Source organism: Barbus barbus (genome assembly GCF_936440315.1).
Source record: "Barbus barbus genome assembly, chromosome: 30".
Taxonomy (NCBI): domain Eukaryota; kingdom Metazoa; phylum Chordata; class Actinopteri; order Cypriniformes; family Cyprinidae; genus Barbus; species Barbus barbus.
In genome coordinates this window covers 1,261,217-1,285,423 of record NC_136758.1, presented here as the reverse complement: position 1 = coordinate 1,285,423, position 24,207 = coordinate 1,261,217, and the positions used below count along the sequence as shown (strand labels likewise).

The 24,207-nt window shown below is 37.8% G+C and overlaps 1 protein-coding gene across 2 annotated transcripts in view; it reads right to left on the bottom strand.

Annotated features, from left to right (window-relative positions):
• Positions 1 to 24,207, bottom strand: part of LOC306850079 (uncharacterized protein) — a 115,216-nt gene that overhangs the window by 71,682 nt on the left and 19,327 nt on the right. For both annotated transcript variants that reach the window (XM_079385516.1, XM_079385517.1), the window contains 6 exons: positions 15,233 to 15,294; positions 13,566 to 13,660; positions 13,345 to 13,438; positions 6,821 to 6,971; positions 4,141 to 4,266; positions 3,196 to 3,325 (listed from right to left, as the gene is read on the bottom strand). In XM_079385516.1, the coding sequence (XP_079241642.1) occupies positions 3,196 to 3,325; positions 4,141 to 4,266; positions 6,821 to 6,971; positions 13,345 to 13,438; positions 13,566 to 13,660; positions 15,233 to 15,294 (658 nt within the window). The remainder of the gene's footprint in view (positions 1 to 3,195; positions 3,326 to 4,140; positions 4,267 to 6,820; positions 6,972 to 13,344; positions 13,439 to 13,565; positions 13,661 to 15,232; positions 15,295 to 24,207) is intronic.

Sequence of the window (24,207 nt, the reverse complement as noted above, 5' to 3'; positions counted from 1 at the left end):
GTGTAAATACATAAAAAATAACAACGGTGGGTCTTTAAAAGCCCTCTTTTGTGCAAACTATTTCCTTTCACCACGGATTAAAATCTAAAGTTGGCAGTTTAACAGCTGAGTTCAAGCCTCTGTTACTAATTCAGAAACATCACTTTAGAACTAGTAATGAAGGAACGTTGAGTTGCTTCATTAAAAGCTTATTGTATTACTGTAGTAAAAGTGGCGTATTATGTATTGTAGAGTTTTATGACAGACAGATTGACTGAGCGATCGTGATTACCTGCATCTGATGCAGCATTCATTCTTCAGATCAATCTCATATTCACAATAAAACATTAGTTTGAATGTCCGCTAAGGAAAGCGATATCTTTATCATACTATCCTTTCATCTGTTAAGGGTGATTTCTGATGACAGCGCTGCTCGGTGCATTTGTTGGCTGCATACAAGCTTTTTGAAAGAAAAAATAACTTCCTTGCTCAAAACTGCGCTTTATTACTTTTTCTATTTAAAAGTCTCTTGTCTCCACCTAATGGCAGAACAATGTAACTAAAATCACCATCACGAACACACACACACACTGTTTCCTAATACTAAATACTACTATTAGTTATATAAAACATTATTTACTGAATAATAATAATAATATTTAACAAACAACAGCCATCATAAAAGTTGCTAGGCAATTCAGTCAGAAGTACAAAGGCAGCGCTCTGATATACAGCACTGAAGTTACATAAACATGATGAGATTTTGCCAAAACTATTTGCTCTGGAACAAATAATAGATTAATGAGACCAAAGACTGCCCATTAGATATACCCAAAATGAATTATATCTCATGTCTAACCACTATAGAGACATCAGAGTCAGCTGTAAATTCCAGAACATCTGGCCGAGGTGAGGCTCTCTCCGCAGGTTTACGAGCGTTGAGCACCCGCTGACACTAACGGACTATTTTCAAAATTATAGTGGATTTGGGCGTCCGCCATGACACTTGCTGTGAGAAATACGGCAACTTCGGCAAGCGGAGCGATACAAACGGTGAAATGGTTGTTGGAGTTCTGTTGGGCTCTAACATCAACACTCTTATCAGCCAATCAGATTCAAGGACCAGAAAGAACTGTTGTGTGTATATATATATATATATATATTAGTGATGTCAAACGATTAAAGGTGCAATAGGTGATTATCTTCAGAAACATATTTTGTTATTCTGGTTGAAAGTCTCTTCACATCCCTATAGCAATCATTAAGTTAAGTGGTCTAAATGTATTAATCTGTCTTTATATATTCTGTGGAAGGCGTAGGACCAAGAAATGTTCGTCCAATCAAAATGCTCAGTCCTCAGTCCTTGCTAAAGAAGCTGAGGGTAAAGGTGATGGACTGACCAAGCATGTCTCCAGACCTAAACCCTATTGAACACCTGTGGGGCATCCTCAAACGGAAGGTGGAGGAGCGCAAGATCTCTAACATCCATCAGCTCTGTGATGTCGTCATGGAGGAGTGGAAGAGGACTCCAGTGGCAACCTGTGAAGCTCTGGTGAACTCCATGCCCAAGAGGGTTAAGGAAGTGCTGGAAAATAATGTTGGCCACACAAAATATTGACACTTTGGGCCCAATTTGGACATTTTCACTTAGGGGTGTACTCACTTTTGTGGCCAGCGGTTTAGACATTAATGACGAATAAGACGAATAACTCGCATGTGCTCAGGGTGAGCTAGCGATAAGACAAAGTCAGCAGTGTGGCTCATTCCTGAACTGATTTTTTGCCGGAATAGTGATTAGATTCACTGTTTCTGATTTGCTGCATTTAAACTGAGAATGCATGAACAGAATGACACATCCGCAACAGATTCAACAGTCACTACTCCGGGTCCTAATGCCCGTCAGGTAAGGAGTTTTAACTCCCTAGGGGGTGCTGTTGGCCTACTTGTAATAAAATTAAAGTCAAATACACAAATAACATTAAGATTGTATTTCTGATTAAATAGAGCAGTAACTGATGTTGTAAAATCACGAGTATGTTTTGAGTTAGAGGTCAGAAGATATAGCTTACATGAATAAAAATCACAAACATGACACTTGTAAATTAAATAATTTTATATATAGATTTTTTTATTAAGTTGTTAAGTTAGTTGTTGTGACGTATTGTCAAGTATGGTGACCCATACTCGAAATTGGTGCTCTGCGTTTAACCCATCCAAGTGCACACACACAGCAGTGAGTAGTGAACAAATGCACACACACACACACACACACACACACACACCGTGAACACACACCCGGAGCAGTGGGCAGCCATGCTGCGGCACCCGGGGAGCAATTGGGGGTTCGGTGCCTTGCTCAAGGGCACCTCAGTCGTGGTATTGAGGGTGGAGAGAGCGCTGGACATTCACTCCCCCCACCTACAATCCCTGCCGGCCGGGGACTCGAACCCGCAACCTTTCGATTACGAGTCCGACTCTCTAACCATTAGGCCACGACTTCCCCGTAATTAATATTAATTTACAATATTAATGTGTAATATGTTTTTTGTTTGTTTTTTCAAACAGATTATGAGCTCTGAAATATTTTCAGAATGTTTACAACTCTTTTGCTTTAGACCATCTCCAAATGTTAAATCTTTAAATAAATTGTTAAGGTTACCACTGCATCTGTCTGAAAAAAAGTGATTGATTTATAGTTGATTCATAATAATTTTATTTTATAATGATTTATAATAAGCTTTCAATGTACTCTCATTATAAAATAACTCCATTGTTGTTAATTTAATTCTAACAAATACGTTTTTGTTAAAACTTACCAAAATTAAAAATTATTTGTTTAGAATCTCTGCACAGGAGAACTTGCTGTTGTTTCCAAACAAAACGAAATACATCTGCATGTATCTGTATTGGCTATCGGCAAAATGAGCTGAAAAATATCGGCATATCGGATATCGGCAAAATCCAATATCATGCATCCCAAGTTATAACTGTTACTTACAAGATCATACAAAATGTGAATTAAGCCTAATTAATGCATTCAAATATTTGTATAATGCATTATGTATAACGGCTTCAAGTAAATTGTTACCTAAAATTGTTATCCAGTAAGCCATGTGCATTTTCATCACTTTTCTACTGCACAAACAGACACATTTCATTAAAAGCACATCTTTACAGCAGTGAATTCCCTGTTTAAAGGATGGAGGCGTTGTTTACCTGGCTGGAGGATTGTGAGTAAAGTAGGTGCAGTAGACGGAGTTGATCTGACTGAAGTTCTCCATGTCGCTCAAGTAGAGATGAACCAGGAGCACGTGCTTCATCAGCAGGCCTTTCTCCTGCAGCTGTCCTGCCAACACACACACACACCGGTCAATTAAACAAAGAGCTGCTCGTTTCTCATTAGAAAAGTTTGCGGCTGAACTTCTAAGGATCCTCCACTCTCACCTCAGGCTCAAACCGGCATAAACACACGACATGAACACAGTCTGTTAAAAACACGCACAATGGAGGAACCGCAGCGGCGCTGCACCCCATTAGAATTTCACACGACATCAAGTTTGTTTTTCCTTCGCAGGCGTTTGCGTTTCAGCGCACAAGAAAGCCGCTCATTAAATATTAACTTGTTTAATATTGTCTCAGCGCTGTGAAGGCTGTTTGGCGAAGTAAGATGAAAAACATTAAATATGCTTTTCATCTCCAACCGCTCTTGCTTAAGATTTTTCTCTTTGCTCTTACAGGCCGCTCTCTTTAAAAGTTCTGCGGGCGATAGAAACGGCCAGAGCAGCGCTTTCGTTCTCCGGCTTTAATTTGAAGCGTCTGTCCTCGTCGGTGCTTCTCTGTGACGGACGGAGTCCTATCCAAACAAGCTGTGTGAAGAAAAGAGCAGCCACCGAATAAAGAGCCCCGCCGTACCTCTTAAAAGTGCGCTTTGCCAGCACAACAAGAGGGAAAATGAAAGCGTGTTTGGAACAAAGGCCTATTTGCCGTCAGCGTTTGATGGGCTGAACTGCACACGAGTGGCCAGAAGCTGCGATCGACGTTCTTCATTATTTCTTCACAGTCGTCAGGGTTAAAACAGCACACTACATCTGAGACGACACCGAATGCACGCGTATATGCTGTGATCTCACAGAAAGAGAGAAAAGAGAGCAATTTTCCTACTTTGCAGGAGTGTGAAAACGTGCCGGGTTTGGCTCTGGACGTCTGGGTGCTCGGACTGAAGCGCTGTTAGACCAGATATCCACTGGAAACCTGCTGAACTCCTGGACGAGTGTGATGGCAGACAACCTTTAACACACACACACACACACATCAACATCTAGTGCTTGACATTACAAACGAGTAATGAGTACTGCGATACAGAGCTTATATCAACTACAATTGCAAAATCAACCACTCAAGGTCTCAGAGGTGAATGGGAGATGATGCTGCTCCTCTGAGAGAGTGTCTATGCCAGCACAGTAATTACAGCACCACTGATAAAACACTACCCGAGTAGTTAGTCATTCATTTTGACTTAGACATAGACTCTCAAGAGGCCTGAACATGGCTTAGCATCATTTAAAATAATCCAAAACAATCAAGATATTTGCTATTTTGATTCACCCTATCAACAACTGATATAGATTCATTTTAATTTTAAAGATTAATTTTAAAAGTGTGATTTCTAGACTTGGAAAAATTAATGGAAATTAATAAAATATTGCTCCACTGGCATTTTTATAATAAATATACAGTTTTAAATTAAACTTCCAAGGTCTAAAACATTTATAATCAGGGGCCAGTTGCATAAACTTAGCCTCTATGTTAAGACAGTCTCTTAAGAACTAGTTTGACCAACTAGCAGTTACCCACGGGGTAATCAGTCTGGTATTTTTGATTCAACTTAGACTAAGTTTGTATTTAAGCAAATTTAAAAAAAAATTGACCAGTCTTAAAGAAAAAAATTAGATGACTTACTTTTAAGACTAGTCTAAACCATTTATGAAACCGGCCCCAGGTCTAAATTGTGAGTAAAAAAAAAAAAATCTTATCCAGTTTCTCAGAACAGTTTTTTCATACTAAAACATAAAAAAAAATGTGTTCCTTGAAATAACATATTTTTAAAAATAAAATAATAAAAACAGAGATTATAAAAACTAATTCAAAATATTCATATAAACTATAATAGTATCTCAATGATTCTAAATAATAAAAAAAACACTTTTATCAGGAATGACTTGAATAGTCAAGTAAATTTACTGCTTAAGAGTGAGATCCCTAAAAAACATTCAGCTCTTAAAATATTTGGAATACTGAAAATTGTTTTCTTTTTTTGTTGTTGTTGTTGTTGAAAATAGTTTTCTCGTCACAGGGAGAGGCCCTTCAAATACTGTTGTGACAGTGTGGGCCCTGGATTTAAAAAGAACCACTGGCCTGGACAATATCATGGTACTGAATTATTAAAATAATAGAGAAATATACTATATAATATCTAAACACCATAGAATTAACTATGGCAATATCCAAAACACATGGTTCATGTCGAGAAACACAGTATTACCCAGGGCCGTTCCCAACAGAGCCAACTGGAAACGTGATGGAGTCAGTGAGTGTTTTTGGTCTGTATTTTTATTTTGTTAAAGACGCACAATTATATGGTCAGTGCATGAACTGATAAAACACTGCAGCTCTATGGTGCATCTATTCACTGGTCTGAGGATCAGCGTCTCCAGCCATAAATATGATATTGTCCTTAACAAAACTATAGCGGTATAATGCTTCTTTTGTTTTGGTGTTCGATGAAACAATAGAATTCTGAAAGAATATCAGTGAAGTAACAGTTATGCTGCAAGAAGACAATATGATGTGCTTTATACCAGAACACACTCAATTTTTAAAGCTTGGGCTCCTAAACATTAGATCACTCGCACCCAAAGCAGTTATTGTAAATGAAATGATCACAGATAATAATTTTGATGTGCTCTGCCTGACTGAAACCTGGCTGAAACCAAATGAATATTTTGGTCTAAATGAGTTTACTCCACCAAGCTACTGTTATAAACATGAGCCCCGTCAGACTGGCCGTGGCGGCGGTGTGGCAACAATATATAGTGATATTTATTTATAGTGATAGTTGCCTATAAGGCCCTAAATGGTTTAGCTCCTGCGTACCTAACTTGTCTTCTACCACGCTACAATCCAACCCGCTCCCTAAGGTCACAAAACTCTGGACTTTTGGTAGTACCTAGGATAGCAAAGTCCACTAAAGGAGGTAGAGCTTTTTCACATTTGGCTCCCAAACTCTGGAATAGCCTTCCTGATAACATTCGGTGTTCAGATACACTCTCTCTGTTTAAATCTAGATTAAAGACGCATCTCTTTAGCCAAGCATTCACATAATGCATTTTATAATCTTGTACTGCCGTTATATCTGATCAAATGTACATTATTATTATTCTTTAGCTTGGGTTGAACAAATCATTTTTGCTTAGATGGAACAGCAGCTACGCTAATTATATCTCTATTTGTTTCTCTGTTGATTAACATCCCGTGGTAACTAGGAATTACAGAAGCTTCAGTCTGGATCCAACCCTTAAATGATCTGAGATGACCGAACACCTGAGGAAAGATAATGCCAACCCCTCAGAGGACCTCAGAGGATGCCAACGCTCAGACAACATACAGAATTACCAAATTTTGCCATAAGTTAAACATATTAAGGTTCTGCAATATATAAATATATTGCGGAAACTGAAATTCCTGTAGAGCTGCTTTGCAATGATTTGTATCGTAAAAAGCTCTATACAAATAAACTTGAATTGAATTGACTCTCTCTCTCACACACACACACACATCTCACCCGGCTCCGACTGACAACTGCGCTCAGCATTTGATGGACATCCTCCCTGGACGTCTGGAGTTTTATCAGCATATTCCAGCTCTTCTGTCATCCTGTCAATGGTGTTCTGGCAAGGACATCTACTGAGAGGCAGCGGCCGCCCTCCGGAGCCCTGCAGGAGAATAAATCACACAAACACCCCTGAAAACACACCGACTCTCACACGCTTGATCAGTGAACCTGCAGGCTGATACTCCACAAAATAAATTAATGTGATGATCATGTCACTATGGAAGCCCATTTCTGCCACATAAGAAAAAAAAACATGAATTCATAATTATCACATAATTTGATTTTGAGATTAAAAAAAGCTAAATTATGGGATACTATGTAATAATTATGATTTAAAAAGTTATGTCATAATTATGAAATGTGTTATCATTTTTCAGTACCTAAATAATGATGGGGACATTGATTGGAGACAAAATCGTTGTAGAATTGTACATTGTGCCTGTATTTTATAATCCATTACAGTGTGCAAAACTACTATTCTAGCAACAGGAAAAAAGTCTAAATTATAACATACGCAATCATGAGATACAGTGTCACAATCATGAGATAATAAGTCATAATTTATGAGACATTAACTCACTATCTCAACTATGAGATGTTAATGAGGTTTAAAAAAATTAATACTAAGTCATAAGGTAAGTCAAAATGATGAGATATCAAGTCATAATTATCGAGACACCTGTTATCAAAATGATGACAGTTTTCATAATTATGAGGTAAAAAGTGAAAAAAATATGAGTTACTACATGATGACATGAAGACATTTTTCCTCTTCACTTTTTATCCCATAATTACTTTTTCACAATTATGATTTTCCAAAGAATATCTGTTTTCATCATGCTGCAAGAGTGGGCTTCTATATGTCTGTGAATTACAGGAGCAGGTTTATTCTGATACTGTACACGTGTTTTCAGGTGTCATTGGGGTCACACTCAGGGGGTTTTGGCAAGAATTCACTCTCTTATATGTTTTCCTCACAGTAACTTTTGTGATGATGAGCAAGAAGACCCCCTTAAACGGCACACACACCGCCTGATTACAGCACATTTTTAATAAATATTTCAGATCTCTTTAATGTCCTGCTGTCATCTGCAGTTGGCCGTATGATAATTAAATTAATTATCCTCCAGTGTGTCTGTGCAGCGAGTGCAGAAGAGGAACAGCGTTAATTCAGGGCAAACGCTGCCACCCCCCCCAGGCGTCCTCTCGCGGCCGGAGCACTTTCCTCCAGAGCCCATGTCAGCGCGGATCTGTCAGCGTGACGGAGAGTCCTTTGGACTGCTGCGTGTGGGAGCTTCTCTAGCGGAGCGGGGCAGGAATTTCCCTGCGCTGTAGGGTGAGGACACGGCGGGGTGCGCTGAAGGCCGCATGGCTGCGGGAGTTTCCTTCTTGGGCGATGTGTTTTCATCCCCTCGAAGCCCTGATCCTCCACCAACACACAGCAGAACACACGCATAAACACACTGCTGCGCAGAGCCAGCAGCTGAGACTGCGGACACGGCATGACCCAAAACACACATACAGCTCGTCTCCAAACTTCTCATGAGGAGTGAGGACAGATCACACAATGCAACCTCATCATACCAATCAAATGCACATTATAAAGCACATAATTCTGCTGCTATCTTCTCATTCAGCAGCTACTGTGTATCAGTCTGATTCACTTCAGTGAATATGGTCTTAGATTTCAGTCTGTTCTATCACATGACTCCAGAACACTAGGAATACAGTGCATGAGATGGATTACTCTGGACTACCGTTATGATATGGTGTTATTTTTGTATTTTTTGAAACTTGTCAGTAATGAAAACAGGCTTATGGAAATATTGACAGAATTGCTTTAATATTGCGACTAAAGGCTACAGTAACATCAATCAGAGAAGTTCACTTGCTGCATTACGACATGCACATTGTGTTGAACATTTCTGATGCATCCCTGCAGCATGCGGCAAACTGTGATAAACACACAGGTGCAGAGCACGAGAGGAGACATACGGGAACACATTGGCATAATTATGAGATAAAGTTAAAATGATGATACTAAGTCATAATTATGATATCAAAAGGCAAATTATGAGATCTTAACTCATTACGGGGTAAAAATTAAAATTTGAGATAAGTCATGATTATGAGATAAAAATTCTAAATTGAGATACTAAGCCATAATTATGAGATTAAAAGACAAGTTATGAGATAAAGTTGTGATTATAAAATAAAAAGTCTAAATTATTAGATACTAAGACATTATTATATATTTTTGTCATAATTGTGACTTTTTCTCATATTTATGACTTAGTACCTCATAATTTTGACTTTTTATCTCATAATGACTTGTGTAATAATTATGATTTACCAAAGCATTCATTTGTTTATCGTGCTGCGAAAATGGGCTTCCAAAATATGCGAATGACCAGATCAGGTTCATGCCGCATTATAACATGAGCAATTGTGCTGAACATCAATCCTGATGCATGAGACAAACTGCGACGAACCCACAGAGAAGCAGAGCACAAGGGGAGAAATATGGCAGTGTGTCGGCATGAAAAGCGCCCACTTCCTTAAGGACATTAAAACAACAGTGATAGATGTGCTTAGAGGAAACCCTCAACACAAAGTCACACAGATCCACACAAATAACCTTCCCTTCACTTCCTCCCGCTATCACTGCTGCCCAGCGTACCTGAGCACACACTGGATAATGTGACCGGACATATTTGTTAAGGCAGGCCTGCTTTCAGGCACGGGTGAATATTGCAGACGTCAAAGTCGCCTACGTGAGGGGACAAAAAGAGAAGAGGACTGGCAGAGAGGCGGTGAATGAGTGCATCATGTGCCCTGCAGTCTGCCGCTTAACAGACTACATCAACCGCTCACAGGATTTCTGTGTCGGCAGTAGAAGTGCTACTGAAGACATGCTAAAAACAATGCATCGTTTTTTGTGTCTGCATGTCTCAGCCGTAGCAATGACATTTTCATATAAAATGAAATGTAATATTGCAGTTCCAATAGCAATATAAGCCAAAATGATCACCATATAATTCTCTGGCCAAGTTGTGTAGTTGTGCATTATTTTTTAGTAAGCGTTTTATTTTGATATATATATATATATACAGAGGACCTAAGGGGATATGGTGATGGAAAATCATTTGAGAGACAGGAGGAAAAATTCTCTCACAGCATTTCACAGAGAAACTGCATTCACTCCCAAAAGCATTGGAGAATTTTTTTCTCATATTATTTCCATCACAAAAGTTTTGTGAGTGAACGCAAAAGCATTGAAATATAACGTTTCCATTTTTACCATAAAACATTTACAAAAAACAAAAAAAAAGATTAGATATTTACTATGTTTAGCTGCATGTCATGTGACCATTACCGACATCAGAGAACATGCAAATGTGTTGTTAAATGACTGAAATATTAACTTTAGATTAGGGTATTTTAAGTAAATACTTCATTTCTAAGGTGTTTGTCTGACAAAAATTTGGGAAACCATGTTGCAGCTCAAAAACCTGAGTATGGTGCTAGTAATATCAATATGGAGGGTTAGATTCCCAGGAAATGCAAATAAAAGAGTTTGGCATACTGTAATATTCAGAGATTAAATCATCATTGTTTCTTTACCTGTATATTTATGTATTTGTACATTCGTTTATTTTTAATATTTATTTCCACATGTATTTATTTCCATAGTTAAATTTTGGCACATTCAAATGTCAAATCTAAAAACTAATAAATGAAAGAATAACACTAAGAAACATACTAAATAAAGATGGAAAAGTAATACAAAAGTAAGTTTACGACTTAACTTAAAAGTTATTTATATTTGTTTTAACAAGGAAATTATTCCTTCATTTTCTTTATTTATCATTTCTGCAGGTTTGGTCCTCCATACATCTTCAGCACAAAAAGAGCAATTACCGAAACTATACTGCAAAAAGCCACTCGTTCTGTCATCACAACTAGAGATCGACCGATATATCGATTTACCGATATTTTCCCGATATTTAAGCATTTTTCCATAATCGAATATCGGTTTTGTAATATCGGATACCCCGATAAACACCGCCATCTTGTGGACGTTTTCAGAATTGCGCGCAGGATCGCAATTGCAGCGCATCTGAGGGGAGACGAGACAGCAACGGCGTGCAGGTACTTGATTTGCTGTAGTTAGTAAACTATTTAATATTACAGGCATTAATGCACAAATTAGATGTATTACATAAATGCCTGATATATAGTTTAAATGCAACTTGGTTCTAAGAAATATGATAAATAAGATACTCTGTCAAGCCCTGTCCCTATAAAGATAGGCTATAACTTTGCCTGAAATAACACAGCCATGAATTAGCACATGGTGGAAATAAAAGCGCTGAATTTAATTCTCTCTGTGGTCTATTAGTCTCGTGAAGTCGGAGTCACATAGATAATCCGTCAAGTCCTCTCCCAATAAAGACGTAACTTTGCATGAATTAAATAATACAGCCATGAATGATTGCATGTTGGAAAGAAAAGCATTGAATGTAATTCTCTCTCTGTTGTCTATATGCTCATCATTAGTCTCGTGAAGCCGCTTTCATATTGCAGTTCACTCAGCGGTTGATGCTCAAGAAATGCTCAGCACGGCCACCGCATGTAACTTAACAAGATTCACTTTTTTGAAGCACCCTAAATTGTATTAACACTTACTATATAACCATTATTTCGTTTATAAACATCTAAATTAATACAACTCTATGGAAATTAATTATTTATTATCTCCGCGATCAATCGCAGTTTGAGTAGCCTATAGTTCTGTGTAAAGGCAGATAAACCGCGCTGTCAGCAGCATAATTTAGAGCATGCCAGTTGAGAAATGCAATAAAATACAATGCTTGTTATATTCCAATATTCCAGAGAATATTATTCCGTGAATTAACATTATCCAGTGAATTATTCTTCACTCTTTATCCTATTAAACAGCTTATAAACCTACTAAAACTGTAGTTAAAAATGAAGTTGATATGACTCCTTTCCTTTATTTTCTCCATTTGAAAACATTAGACTTTCTATGTTCATTTTGCTTACTGCTAATATTAGTGTTGCTGCTAAAGCTTTTTATAAATAAAATGTTTTTTTATTGTTGTAATACGAAGATTAAATTTAACATGACAGGGCTCTAGACTGCGACCAAAATGGTAATTGTTTGCGAGTTAAAATTTGACGTGGTCGCATTTGTACGAGTGCCAGGTCTGCGCTGCTCCAAAGCGTCTGCTTCATACAGCGCGCGCTGCCAGCCGCAGCACATTAGAGCAGGAGTCAGATTTCACTGATCACGTGAAGAGAGGTGCTTTCAGCCGAGCGCTTACTGGGTAGAGCCTGGTTTATACTCGCCGCGTCAGCACGAGCGTGAAGGTGCGCGTCGCGGATGGAGCGCAACGGATGGATTTGTTTTCAAACTAAAGTAAAAGACCGCTTCTTAAACCAGAGAAGGTGAACGTGGTGGTATTCTTGTAGAAAAAACATGCAAGTCCTGTCAGCTACAGCCACTTTAGTTTTACTTTTCTTTTTGTTTTCGTTTTGAGAAGCTTGTTATCTTTGCTGTTTACCTCACGTTATGCTATGGAGGCTTTCCTTAATTAAAAAATATATATATATATTAATATTTATTTGCTTCCTCAGAGTTTGCTAAACATTCTGTAATATACTAGGTATATAGTACAGCATGTGGTGTGTCCTGTGCCATGCCTCGTCTTATTCGTTTTTGTTGATAAATGTTATGTAAGAGTTTGTCATTGTCAACGTACTGTTTTATTGTTGTTGCGCTTTTTAATTAAGAATAACAATGAATCCATCTTTTGTTTTAGTCTTAAAAAGTTAAAGGTGTATAGATATAAGCAAAACAGACAATGATCTTTTCTTGTAAAATGTGACACCAAGATCGCAAATTTGAAAGTAAAAAGCGCACGAAAAAAGGAATTCCTGTTCACAAAATTTAAATCACAAATAATACAGATGAAAAAGAACGAGTTGAATGTTGAACACTTTCGTTACCATATAACTATAAACTATGATAAAAGTTCATCAGCATGCATTGATTAATCAAATGTTGTAGCAAAAACAAAAAACAAATTGCAACCAAATTATGTGCTCGTGCGCAAAAGTGAGATCAGTGGGAAGAATGAGTCTAGAGCCCTGCATGAAAGACTGCTAATTCTCAAAACATGTTTTGTTAAGATGACTGAAAGGAGGAAAAACCAAAGTGATGTATGGACTTACTTCACGCAGTCATTTATTTACTTTATAACAGTAAATAAATATCGGTTCTGCATATCGGTTATCGGGCACATAGACATGCAAATAATTGGTATCGGTATCGGTTATAAAAAATCAATATCGGTCGATCACTAATCACAACCATGAGCTCATTCGCATACGAGCAGTTGACCTCAGGGACAAATGAAATGTGTAGAAGTCTTTAAGTGGAATCATACTTCTCTCTTGTCCTCCGTGTGCATGCCTGTGAAGTGCAGGTATCCAACAGGAGCGAAGGCATCAGCCGAGTGGATGACCGTCTCCATCGAGTCTCTGAAACACAAAGCACGCCGTCATGATAGCGCAGCGCTTCTCCTCCACAACCATCACTTCTGTCTGCATTCTTTCTGTTCACACACACACATTATCAACTGACACTGGTGTTGTGTTTGTTACTTACATGACGATCTTCTTCTTGAAGAGCGGGCAGTCAACGGTGAAGGTCTCATACTCGCCCCCTTCCCCACAGATATGAACTCCATACTTCTCTGAAAGCTGCCATAAACAGTCACACATTCATATAACAGGAACACTATAGTTATTATTTGTATTAATTATAAAGTGTCGTTATTTTTTGCTACACATTAATACCAAATGTTTATATACTCTACCCGCAATAAAACTTAAGATTTAATGTTTTAAACTGCTCAACAAGGTTGCTTTTATTTAATCCAAAATACGGTAAAACATCAATATTGTGAAATATTAATAGAGATTTAAGAAAGATGTCAGCATCATAATGTTATTTTTACACAGAGATTGGTAGGTCTGATAGTAAAATCTGTTGAATTTAGCAATCTTTGTTGCAATATGTGCCAATGGTGACCATTCAAAAATGGGGAAAGAACACTTTTCAAGTTTTTCTCCACAGTTTGCAGGCCTGTAACTCAAAAAGTATTTGAGGTATCTTAATGCCCTTTTAGATATTGGGTGTTAACAAACTTCTCTTTTGGCTTCTTCATTTTTAATTCCCTATATAGAATGGAATTTCAATATGGCTCTAGGAGTAAATCGATAAATTGTAGACATTTTCAGTGGTCAAAAACCAAATGTGGGTCACTTTGCAAAAAGATGATAATTATTTTCTTTTAAAGAGAAATGTCTTAAGAACAAATAATGTTGAAACTAGAAATGTATCTCGTTTCCTTCTGTCAAAACAACTGCATTGAACATACCTGTCTGAGTGCCATAAGTATTCTTTTTCCAAAGTTTGTGTGGCTATAACTCAAGAAGTATTAAAGATATCACAATATAATTTTAGGTTCTAGTTCTTAATAAACTTTTCTTTTGGAATCTTTATTTTCAAGGCCCTGTATCGTTCAGTCCCAGAGAAACGGGGACCTCAATAAGGCTCCATATTCAGACTGTTGTATAATACCCAGTTTCAGTGGTTGAAAACCAAATCTTGGTCACTTTGTATACAGCAGATACTTATTGTATTTAATGAACAACTTTAGAAGAATAAATTATGTTGAAACTAGAATTGCTTCTTTTTTCCCGCTTTCAAAACAGTTATATAGGACTTGCCTGCAAACTATGGAGAAAAAACTTGAAAAGTGCTCTTTCCTCATTTTTGAATGGTCACCATAATGCAACAAAGATAAATTAAATAGATTTTACTAACAGACCTACTAATCTCTATGTAAAAATAACATTGATGCTGCAGTCTTTCTGAAGAAATTTTTACTCCCCTGTAATTTGGCTCTGAAAATTGCCATTTTGACCCCACCTACAAAATAGTGTATTACTCAGTAAATATTCATCCACAACATTTAATATTTTGGCTTTCATCACTATACATGTTTATCTTTCTTCAGAATAAATATTAGCAAAATCAAAAATTTGAGCCGGGACCTCTGGTTGAGTTGACACGGAATGACCCAATAAATAAAGTCCTATACAAAGGTGTTGCATCTCATTTGATTGTTTTCAATAATGGACTAAATCTAAAAGAGCAACATAACGATGATTCAGAAGAAATGTCAAAACAGCTTGTCATAATGAAACACTTGAGCTGAAAGCTGAAGCTGATTTACTTTCTGACAGAAGTGTTTGTGTGTCTCTGACCTCGTGCAGATACGGTTCCATCTCCGCCAGGGATTTTCCTAAATGTCTCTCTGGATCCAGGCCTGCCAGACACACAACAAAAGAGCCAATCAGTGACTCGTGTACTCAGAGCTTCAGCGTCTGTGCTCTTCTGAGAGCTGCAGATCAACATGCATCTGTCTGAAAAGAGCTCAGCATGTCATTAGAAATGCATCATGAACAAGATGGAGGTTCACATGAGCATCATGCACTGCCACCTGGTTATGATCTACCTCTCTCTGTAAACAAGTTTTCATATCCATCCTTCATAAAAAAACACACAGGCTATTCATATCATGACCTACTGCTCAGAAACCACAGCTCCGCTGAGCGCCGCTCTCCTGGCACAACACAGGAATTAAATCATGCTGCCAATATCAACAACACACAGACATAATCAACAAACAAACATAATCAAACACAGAGCATCCACAGGACAGACTCAAATTCAAACACATAAGGAACTTTCCATGAGTAGAGTGATATGCTTTCCTACCATGCTGGGTTCTTTTTCAGCCAATGATCACTGCAAGAAGCTGCTTCAACCTCGAGCAAACTAAGGCTAAATTTAAGATTATATCAGATGGTTTATTTTAAACATCTGCAGTTACCACAATGTAAAGTGAAAGAAAAGTGAAAGTGACGTGACATACGGCCAAGTATGGTGACCCATACTCTGAATTCGTGCTCTGCATTTAACCCATCCTAAGTGCACACTAACCATTAGGCCACGACTTCCCACATATATGTAGTATGTAATACCACAATTTGAGAAATGACTAAATTCTGTAAATATATAAGATTTATACATAAAATGTATAAAATATCAGTAGGTAAAACCAAATGTTTGAGGTTACTGATAAACTTAAATTTCCCACCAATTAAAGAAAAATACATACAGTAAATTAATATACAGTAAAGCAATATATGCTATATGTGACCCTGGACCACAAAACCAGTCATAAGGGTCAGAAACAGAGCTGCATGCAAAAAGTGGGCCAGTGCTGAAGATTATTTTAATGATTTTTTATTCATTAAAATATTTTATACAATGAACTGATCTATTCTACAAAATGATAACACTGTAAAATGATGAATCAGTAGATCAGGGATTCTTTGGGGTTTTTTCAGCCAAACACATTTTGAGGCACACTATTTACTTGAAATTACATTTTAGGTTAATATTTAAATAATTTAACAACACATTTACATGTTCACAGTTCTCTGATGTCATACCATGAAGGTGAACAAATATTTCATATTTTTTTAGTATTATATTTTATTTTATATTTATGTAATTTTTTTTTTTATTTAGTTCTCTCACAAATCAGTTTGGGAAACTCTGCAACAGAACAGAGGACTTGCACCTTTATTGGTTTTAAAAATATACTATAAAATCAATCTGTACCCTGTTTGTGGAAAGTGCCATAAACGTGGCCAACCCCTGCAAAATACTACAACCCTTATACAAACATCTCCAGTCTATCAAGGGGTTAAACTCTTACCACTTCTCACTACAAACCACGACAACCCAACATAACACAAACCCATATTTTCCCTGCCTCTCATGATTGGCGCCTACCGCTAGAGCAAACCGCCGTGTGGTGAAAGGCTTGTTTCTTCCTGCCTAACCTCAGAGTTCAAGGGTCCAAACCACAAGCCCTGAGGGGAAGCTGAACTTTAGACGGTGTGTTTTCAGACCAGCATTCTGGAGCGGCGAGCTGCATTTGGATGCCACTGATCTGCAGGGGATCAATGAGAATGAGAGCGGCCCCATTACCCGCCCCTGGGGAACACCGCTCATAATTAGTGTGAGAATATCTAATCTCCTCTCCTCTCATGTTAACCCCACACAAAGGTAACAGGGAGAACACCATTAAAATTCAATCCTATTTAAATATCCTTTTTAATTAGTCATGGCTTTTAAACAAATTCTAATGATTGATTTCAAACTGCTAAGAGGGAGTATGTTTTATAATATGTTCATTAATGTCTTGATTTTAAATAAAGGATGAAGCACAGCATAATTTGATGGCTTGGATGCAAGAAGAATATATGCAAATAAAATAAAAAAGCTGTGTCTCTTCCACTCCCTAGTTCCCTATGAAGTGAATCAGTGTACAGTGAACCTGAATCAGGGCAAAAGCATAATCACAGTGTCGGTATTTATTTAATTCGATTAATTATGGAAAAAACAATGCACCTGCCCAGACCTGTATGTCATCTTACATTGATGCAGTTGCTGACGAACACGATGCAGGACAACACAAAACTGTTGTGAGTCTCCAAGCAACACGCAGCTGTGTTTTACTGAATGAATCCGCGGTTTTGAATGAATCCGGTGAATCAATGATTCCGTGACTCATTCATAAAGACAGTCACTTGCTTCATTTTTGAACAAATCAGTTGTTTGAATGGATTGGTTAAATAAATTATTAAATGACCCAGTGTCTTGCTGCTACCTACTGGCACATTTAGTTTCATTATTTCAATATCCATTTAAAAAACTTTAATAACCATTCATTATCATTATTTATGCAATGCTGAATCAAAATATTTGTTTCCAAAGCTACTTTCTGTAATGTCTATTCAATGCTTTTATCATCTAACACAATGTCTTTATCTTTTGGGGGTAATTTTTTCAGCCAAAATAGATGTGCAGTTAATTTGCAATTAATTTGGTTAATTAATCGGCACATGACATAATTGATCAGATTAAAAATTTAAAACGCTTGACAGCCCTTGTATTTATCACTGTGTTGTTTATCGTCATTGTAGCTGTTAAAGATTTCTGTGCCACTGCTGACATACTGAACATCTGAAACCAAGTGAATATAGCAGATCTGGACCAACTACGTCCATATTCAGACAGTCAAGACTAGCCGCAGTCATGCGCTCTCATTTGCATGAGCTGCACGATGTTCATTCATCTGCACCTGTTTTACTACCTGACCTAAAGCTAATTACCTCAGCCCCTTATGGCACATTAAACACAAATAAGCCCACTCCAAGCTCCATTCATCTGCCTGCACGTCCATCCTCGCTGCCCTTTAGACAAGCAGAGTCCAAGCAGAGCCCCAAGGAGCGATATGCCTGCAAAAAGTCTTTAACTCATTATTATCCTATAAAACTGAAATTCAATCCAGTCAACTTCCAAGCCAGTGAACTGGGCACAAATGGATTTTCAAGTTTTGCATTAGATTTCATGAGCTTCAAATTAGAGCAAATTCTTTTTAGGTCACAAGTTCTTACAATACTGCCAGAGATGTGAAGGGTTTCTTTCCATACGCGCTTCTTTAGTCTGATGCATTAAGACACTGCAGGCAAAGCCAGTGTGTTTTCATGCATTAGTCAATTTTGAGCTCGGTCTGTTTTGCTTCAATAACATGTCTTCTTTCAGACAAGTGGAAAGAAAACATCCAAAATACACATTTAAGTGCTTATTCTATTGCACTTTATCTATTTGCGTCTAAAGATTTTAATTCAGTCCAATCAATCTTTAAAGCGTTTGTTTCTCCACTTCAGCAGAAATTGCATACACCAAGCTTTACAGTTTCGTTCCTAACTATATTCTGAAGGCTTTTACTGAGGGGTTTGTTCATATATCATTCACACTGATTTATATTCAAAATGATACTCCTAAAAACAAGATTGTTTTTCTAGCGTGTTAAAGAAATTCAAAATCTCCTCTGGAAAAACTCTAATATGTCAACAAAACCAAACAAGAATGTTGAGCCTGGCTTTATCCAATGTTCAGATATCTGTTCTGGAAATTTATGCAAATGAGTGCATACTGAATTAGATAATGCCGCATTTGCATATTTAAACATAACATTTCAGAAAGCTTGTAAAATAACTGTCTTAATATACACTGATGAATATGTCAAGTTTAAAGGGACAGATCATGGCTTACTCGCTCTCGTGTTTTTGTGGAACATAAAAGTAAAATGTTCAAGGACTGAAATACACTGTCATTGTATAGAAAAGAGCAACTGGGATGTGCTAAAACAAAATTCTCCTTTTGGGTTTCACAGAAGGCGACAAGTCATTCGGGTTGGAAATTGTTTACATTATTAGACGCTAGATTATAATTACAGAAATAATAAAAGAGAAAAATGACTGCCCCTCCAGGACCTTGCGGTCTTGAGTGAACTAAAGTTTGAGAGAGCTCAGTATCAGTCTCATCGGAGCAATCCTCACCTTACAGCCCTTATCAATGAGACTCCAGTATCACAAACAGCATCATTAAACAGTCAAAGCGCCAATGCCCTGCCTACATGCTTAATGTGAATCAAATCTGCTACTGAGCACAGAGGTGAATTAAAGCGCACAGATTCCAGATAGCAGCGCGAGGCGCTGAGAGCATCAGACCGGTGACGGTTCTCCGGATCTGAGGAGCACAGACTGACAGCTCGCCTTTAATCCCTGCCTTCAGAGAGGAACGCCAGGAAAATTGGATTCATGTTGAGGAACATTTTAGCTTTAGAATGGATGAAATAAGCATCTCGCGCTGGAAGGTGAGCCAGTCTATCCTTTGAACAATGCTCCCAAAGACCTGAGCGAAACAATAGCGGCGTGCTATCACCTGATCTGTGAGCGTGTGAGCGAGAGCTTAGGAAGGAGAGCGTGTGCACGAACACACACGAGATGGTGAGATTAAGAGAGATCGGAAAATTTGTTCGAGCTCTTATCTGAAATTCAACAGCTGTGTGAGGAATAATAGCCGTACCACGAATACAATTCAGCAGACACGACGGAGATTTAATCTTTTTATCCAATGAATGGAATGAAGCTGCAATTATAACCTCATCTGATGTTTATCACTGCCTGTTAAAACTGACAGTCTTATAACCTGAATATTGAAAACATAAAAGCAGTAATAAAAACATTAAGCACATTAAACCGAATACAACACTTCTGCTCAATGCATGACTGACTTATGATGTTTACGAAGAGTATAAAGCCATTTATAATGACACTTATGAAGGTTTATGAAGACACTGACTGAGATGCTGTCGGGCTGCGGATCTGGATCGGCTCATAATGATCACACAGACTCGTTTTGTTGTGTGATTGATCGCTTTAGAATCAGGCTGGGAATGTGTGACTTTACTGTTACTCTTAAATGCACCAATCTCAAAATCTTGTTGCTCTTTGTCCCATAAACACCAACAGCAAATTATGATTAGAGTGCAGCAGGACTATTTGTTTCTGTACTCCCAAAAATATTCAAACATTTACAACATAAATTCATTCACATTATTTAAATCCTGTATGACTTATCGTCTTCTGTGAAATATAAACTATGTTTATAAGAATGTTAGCAGCTAAATCACTTTGGTGACCATTGACCTCCATCGTATAGAAAAAAAATACACAAAGATATTTCTCAAACTATCTACTTGGTTTGTTCTACAGAAGAAAGAAAGTCATATAGGTTTGGTGGGAAATTAGGCTAAATGGTGATGGAATTTTCATTTTTGAGTAAACTATCACTTTATAGGAAATTGTCCTCACCTTCAGGTCATCAGAGATCAGGATGAGTTTGTTTCTTCATCAGGTTTGTAGAAATGTGTCTCTGCATCAGTGTCTCAGCAATGGATGCTCTGCAGTGAATGGGTGCCGTCAGAATGAGAGTCCAAACAGCTGATAAAAACATCACAATAATCCACACCACTCCAGTCCATCAGTTATCATCTGGAGAAGACAAAAGATGAAACTAATCCAGCATTAAGATGTTTTATACTTCCTCCAGTGAAAAAGTGTTCTGGTCTGAATCAGGAGAGAAATCTGCACAGATCCAGCACTGTTTACAAGACAAGACAGCTCTTAACAAATATGTAGCTGGATTTTGATGTGACAGGAGATGCACTTCTTCATCGGAGGAAGAGTTATTATGGATTATGGAGTTAAAAACTTCTTAATGCTGGATTTGTTTCAGCTTTTGTCTTCTCCAGATGTTAACTGATGGACTGGAGTGGTGTGGATTATTGTGGTGTTTTTATCAGCTGTTTGGACTCTCATTCTGACGGCACCCATTCACTGCAGAGCATCCATTGCTGAGACACTGATGCAGAGACACATTTCTACAAACCTGATGAACAAACACACTCATCTACATCTGGGATGACCTTTTTGGTGTGATTCCTAAAAGTACTATAAAAGATCTCAACACTCAGTTTTTAGAAATACTGCTTCCATCCAGCGCCCCTGATATTCTCTGAATGCCCTGTTAAGAAATGCTGCACTAGCTGATTACATCAAGACTTCCACATGCCTCTAAAAATACTAAAACACACGTTTAGGAAAGGGTTGTGTGCATTTAAATAATAAGAATATAATGCCAACAATTTGAGTGGAAAAGTTCACGCCGAAAGAGTCTGCATAATTGCAGAAAATAAATTAATAAAGGCATTAAAAAAGGAAAGCAGCAACACTATAAACAGACCTTTTAACTTCACACATGCCAATTTCCACTGGAACTGTCATCCAATTAACTACTGGAAACAACACCGCGTCTGGCCATCCTCACCCACACAAATCAACCAATTAACTAATTACAGGAATATCTGACGCTACCAGCCAATTATTTCTGCTCGGCTGCACAGAGGTGGCGAGCGATTGCCGAGAAGTTCTGCTCCGGTTTCTGACATGACTACACAGAGAAACTTGTTTGCACAAATGTTGAGAAGAGATTTTCTTCGACTTCAACTTTGCGTGTTGTGTGGGCAGCTGTCTCGTAACACCAGATCTCCTCCTTTAAAGTGGTTTGAATGTCTTCTGTCAACCCGGCGATTACCCACAATCCTCCTTCAACTGTTATTACAGGATTATAATTTATATCTGCCGCTCATTGCCGGTGACGAGTGAGCAGATGCCATATGCGTGGGCACCATGATAAATTCACAATGGGAAACCATTTACAGGGAGTTTAAGTTAAAAACTGTTTGTCCACGCTGTTTGCAGCAATGTTCATTTCTACATTTTTAATGCTGTAAATCTTGTACTGTGAACAAACATGAGATAATTTGAATTATGGAATATTCATAAATTAACATTTACCTAGATTAATTATTGCATTAATTACACATGAACACATTATCTACTGCTAATGAATTGAACCTTATTGTCACCTCACAATGATTTTGTATTAATTTCTGTGAATTAGTTCAAACTGTTTGCATGATTGATTGAAGTCGTTCAAAAATGTTAACAAAATTTATGTATTTTTCATATTTGTGACCCTGGAGCACAAAAGCAGTCATGAGTAGCACAGGTATATTTATAGTAATAGCCAACAATACATTGTATGGATCAAAATTACTGATTTTGCTCCCTCAGATTCCAGATTTTCAAATAGTTGTATCTCAGCCAAATATTGTCCTATCATAACAAACCATACACCAATGAAAAGCTCAGCTTCAGATGATGCATACATCTAAATTAAAATTGACCCTTATGACTGGTTTTGTGGTCCATGGTCACATATTATAACATTTTAGTATGAATGTAATGTAGGTAAACATTGTATTGTTTAGTGCACAGAAAATAATTCTGCATTAAATATCTTAAATCTATACATCTACAGTGGCTGTTCGGTAGAAATACAAAGGTAACTGTAACTGTTATTTTTATCACGCAGTCGAGTTTCCCGCGTCATGCCCTCTGAGGCGCGTGTATTTCCACCTGTGGTGTGTGTGAATGTACAACACACCTCTGTCACCCAACACACACATGCAGCTCAGCCCGCGGCCCTGACCCATGAAACCCATGAAAGCCACAATTACTGCAGTGCTCCCCGACGGCCCGCGGCAGTGTAAGTCCATCCCAACCCTCTAATTTCTAATTACCGCCGCCTGAGGCAAGGTGAAAAGCCAGTGCTGATAGCATCTTCCCTTCTACCTGTAGCCAAGCAGAAAAACACAGCTCAGTGTGCGCACATAATTACACTCTTCCAGACATGTGGGGAATTTGCTTTTAGAGGAAGATCTGTCAAGAGCCGGAGCTGCTGTTGGGGTTTGGAGGTAAGCCGTGCCGGCGGATCGCTCAGGGCTCATTTGGACAAGCGTTTCCACGTCGGGTGATATTTAACATTCCTTCAATACACACATGGATCCGGTGTGTGCCGGTCTAAACAAACAACAACAACAACAACACAAAGATCCTCTGGAGTGTATTTCTGTCTCCTGCAGCTCATGTGAAGGGTTTAAAACACAGACGTGTGATCGCTCATATTCACACACCGAATTATCTGCTTAAAAACACATTTAGAAGAGCGCAGATAAGACACGGGACGGGATTTGGAAAAAAGGGATTTTGATAGAAAAAAAAAACAAGAGGTAATCCCAATTCATCTGAAACCCTTCAAATAATAGAAAGGGACAGAAGATTTACAACTGCACATTTATATTCTAATCATTCAAGCTTTAAAACTGAATATAAACATTACACGTAAAACAGCCACTGGGTTATAACACAACCCATTCGTGTAAAGCACAAACAAATACATCATTTCTAAATAAACATGCTTTCAGGAAAAAAAAAACACATTTGGGGTCTTTGCACATTATTTACTTCATAGCAGTACTTTAAGGGTACATATTACTACTCCAAGGTACTAATAAGCACCTTTTAGGAGTAGATAAGGTACAAAGGTGTCATTTTAAGGGTGTTGCTTCAGTGACAAGCTGTTACACCCCTAAAGGTACAATATTTGCAGATGTTTTTTTGTTAACTATCTTCACCCACACAGAGGTCATAAGAGCTTTATGTTTTATCAGATCATAATTAAAAAACTAATACTTCCCAACTCTAAATCCTACCTGGATGAGCCACGTTTGAGGACACAGTCTATGCAGGGCTCCAAACTGCAACCAAAAATATTCATTTGTGAGTGACGTTCTTGCTGAGGTCACCACTGGCAACTATAGATTTACATGTAATGACTTAAAAATTGG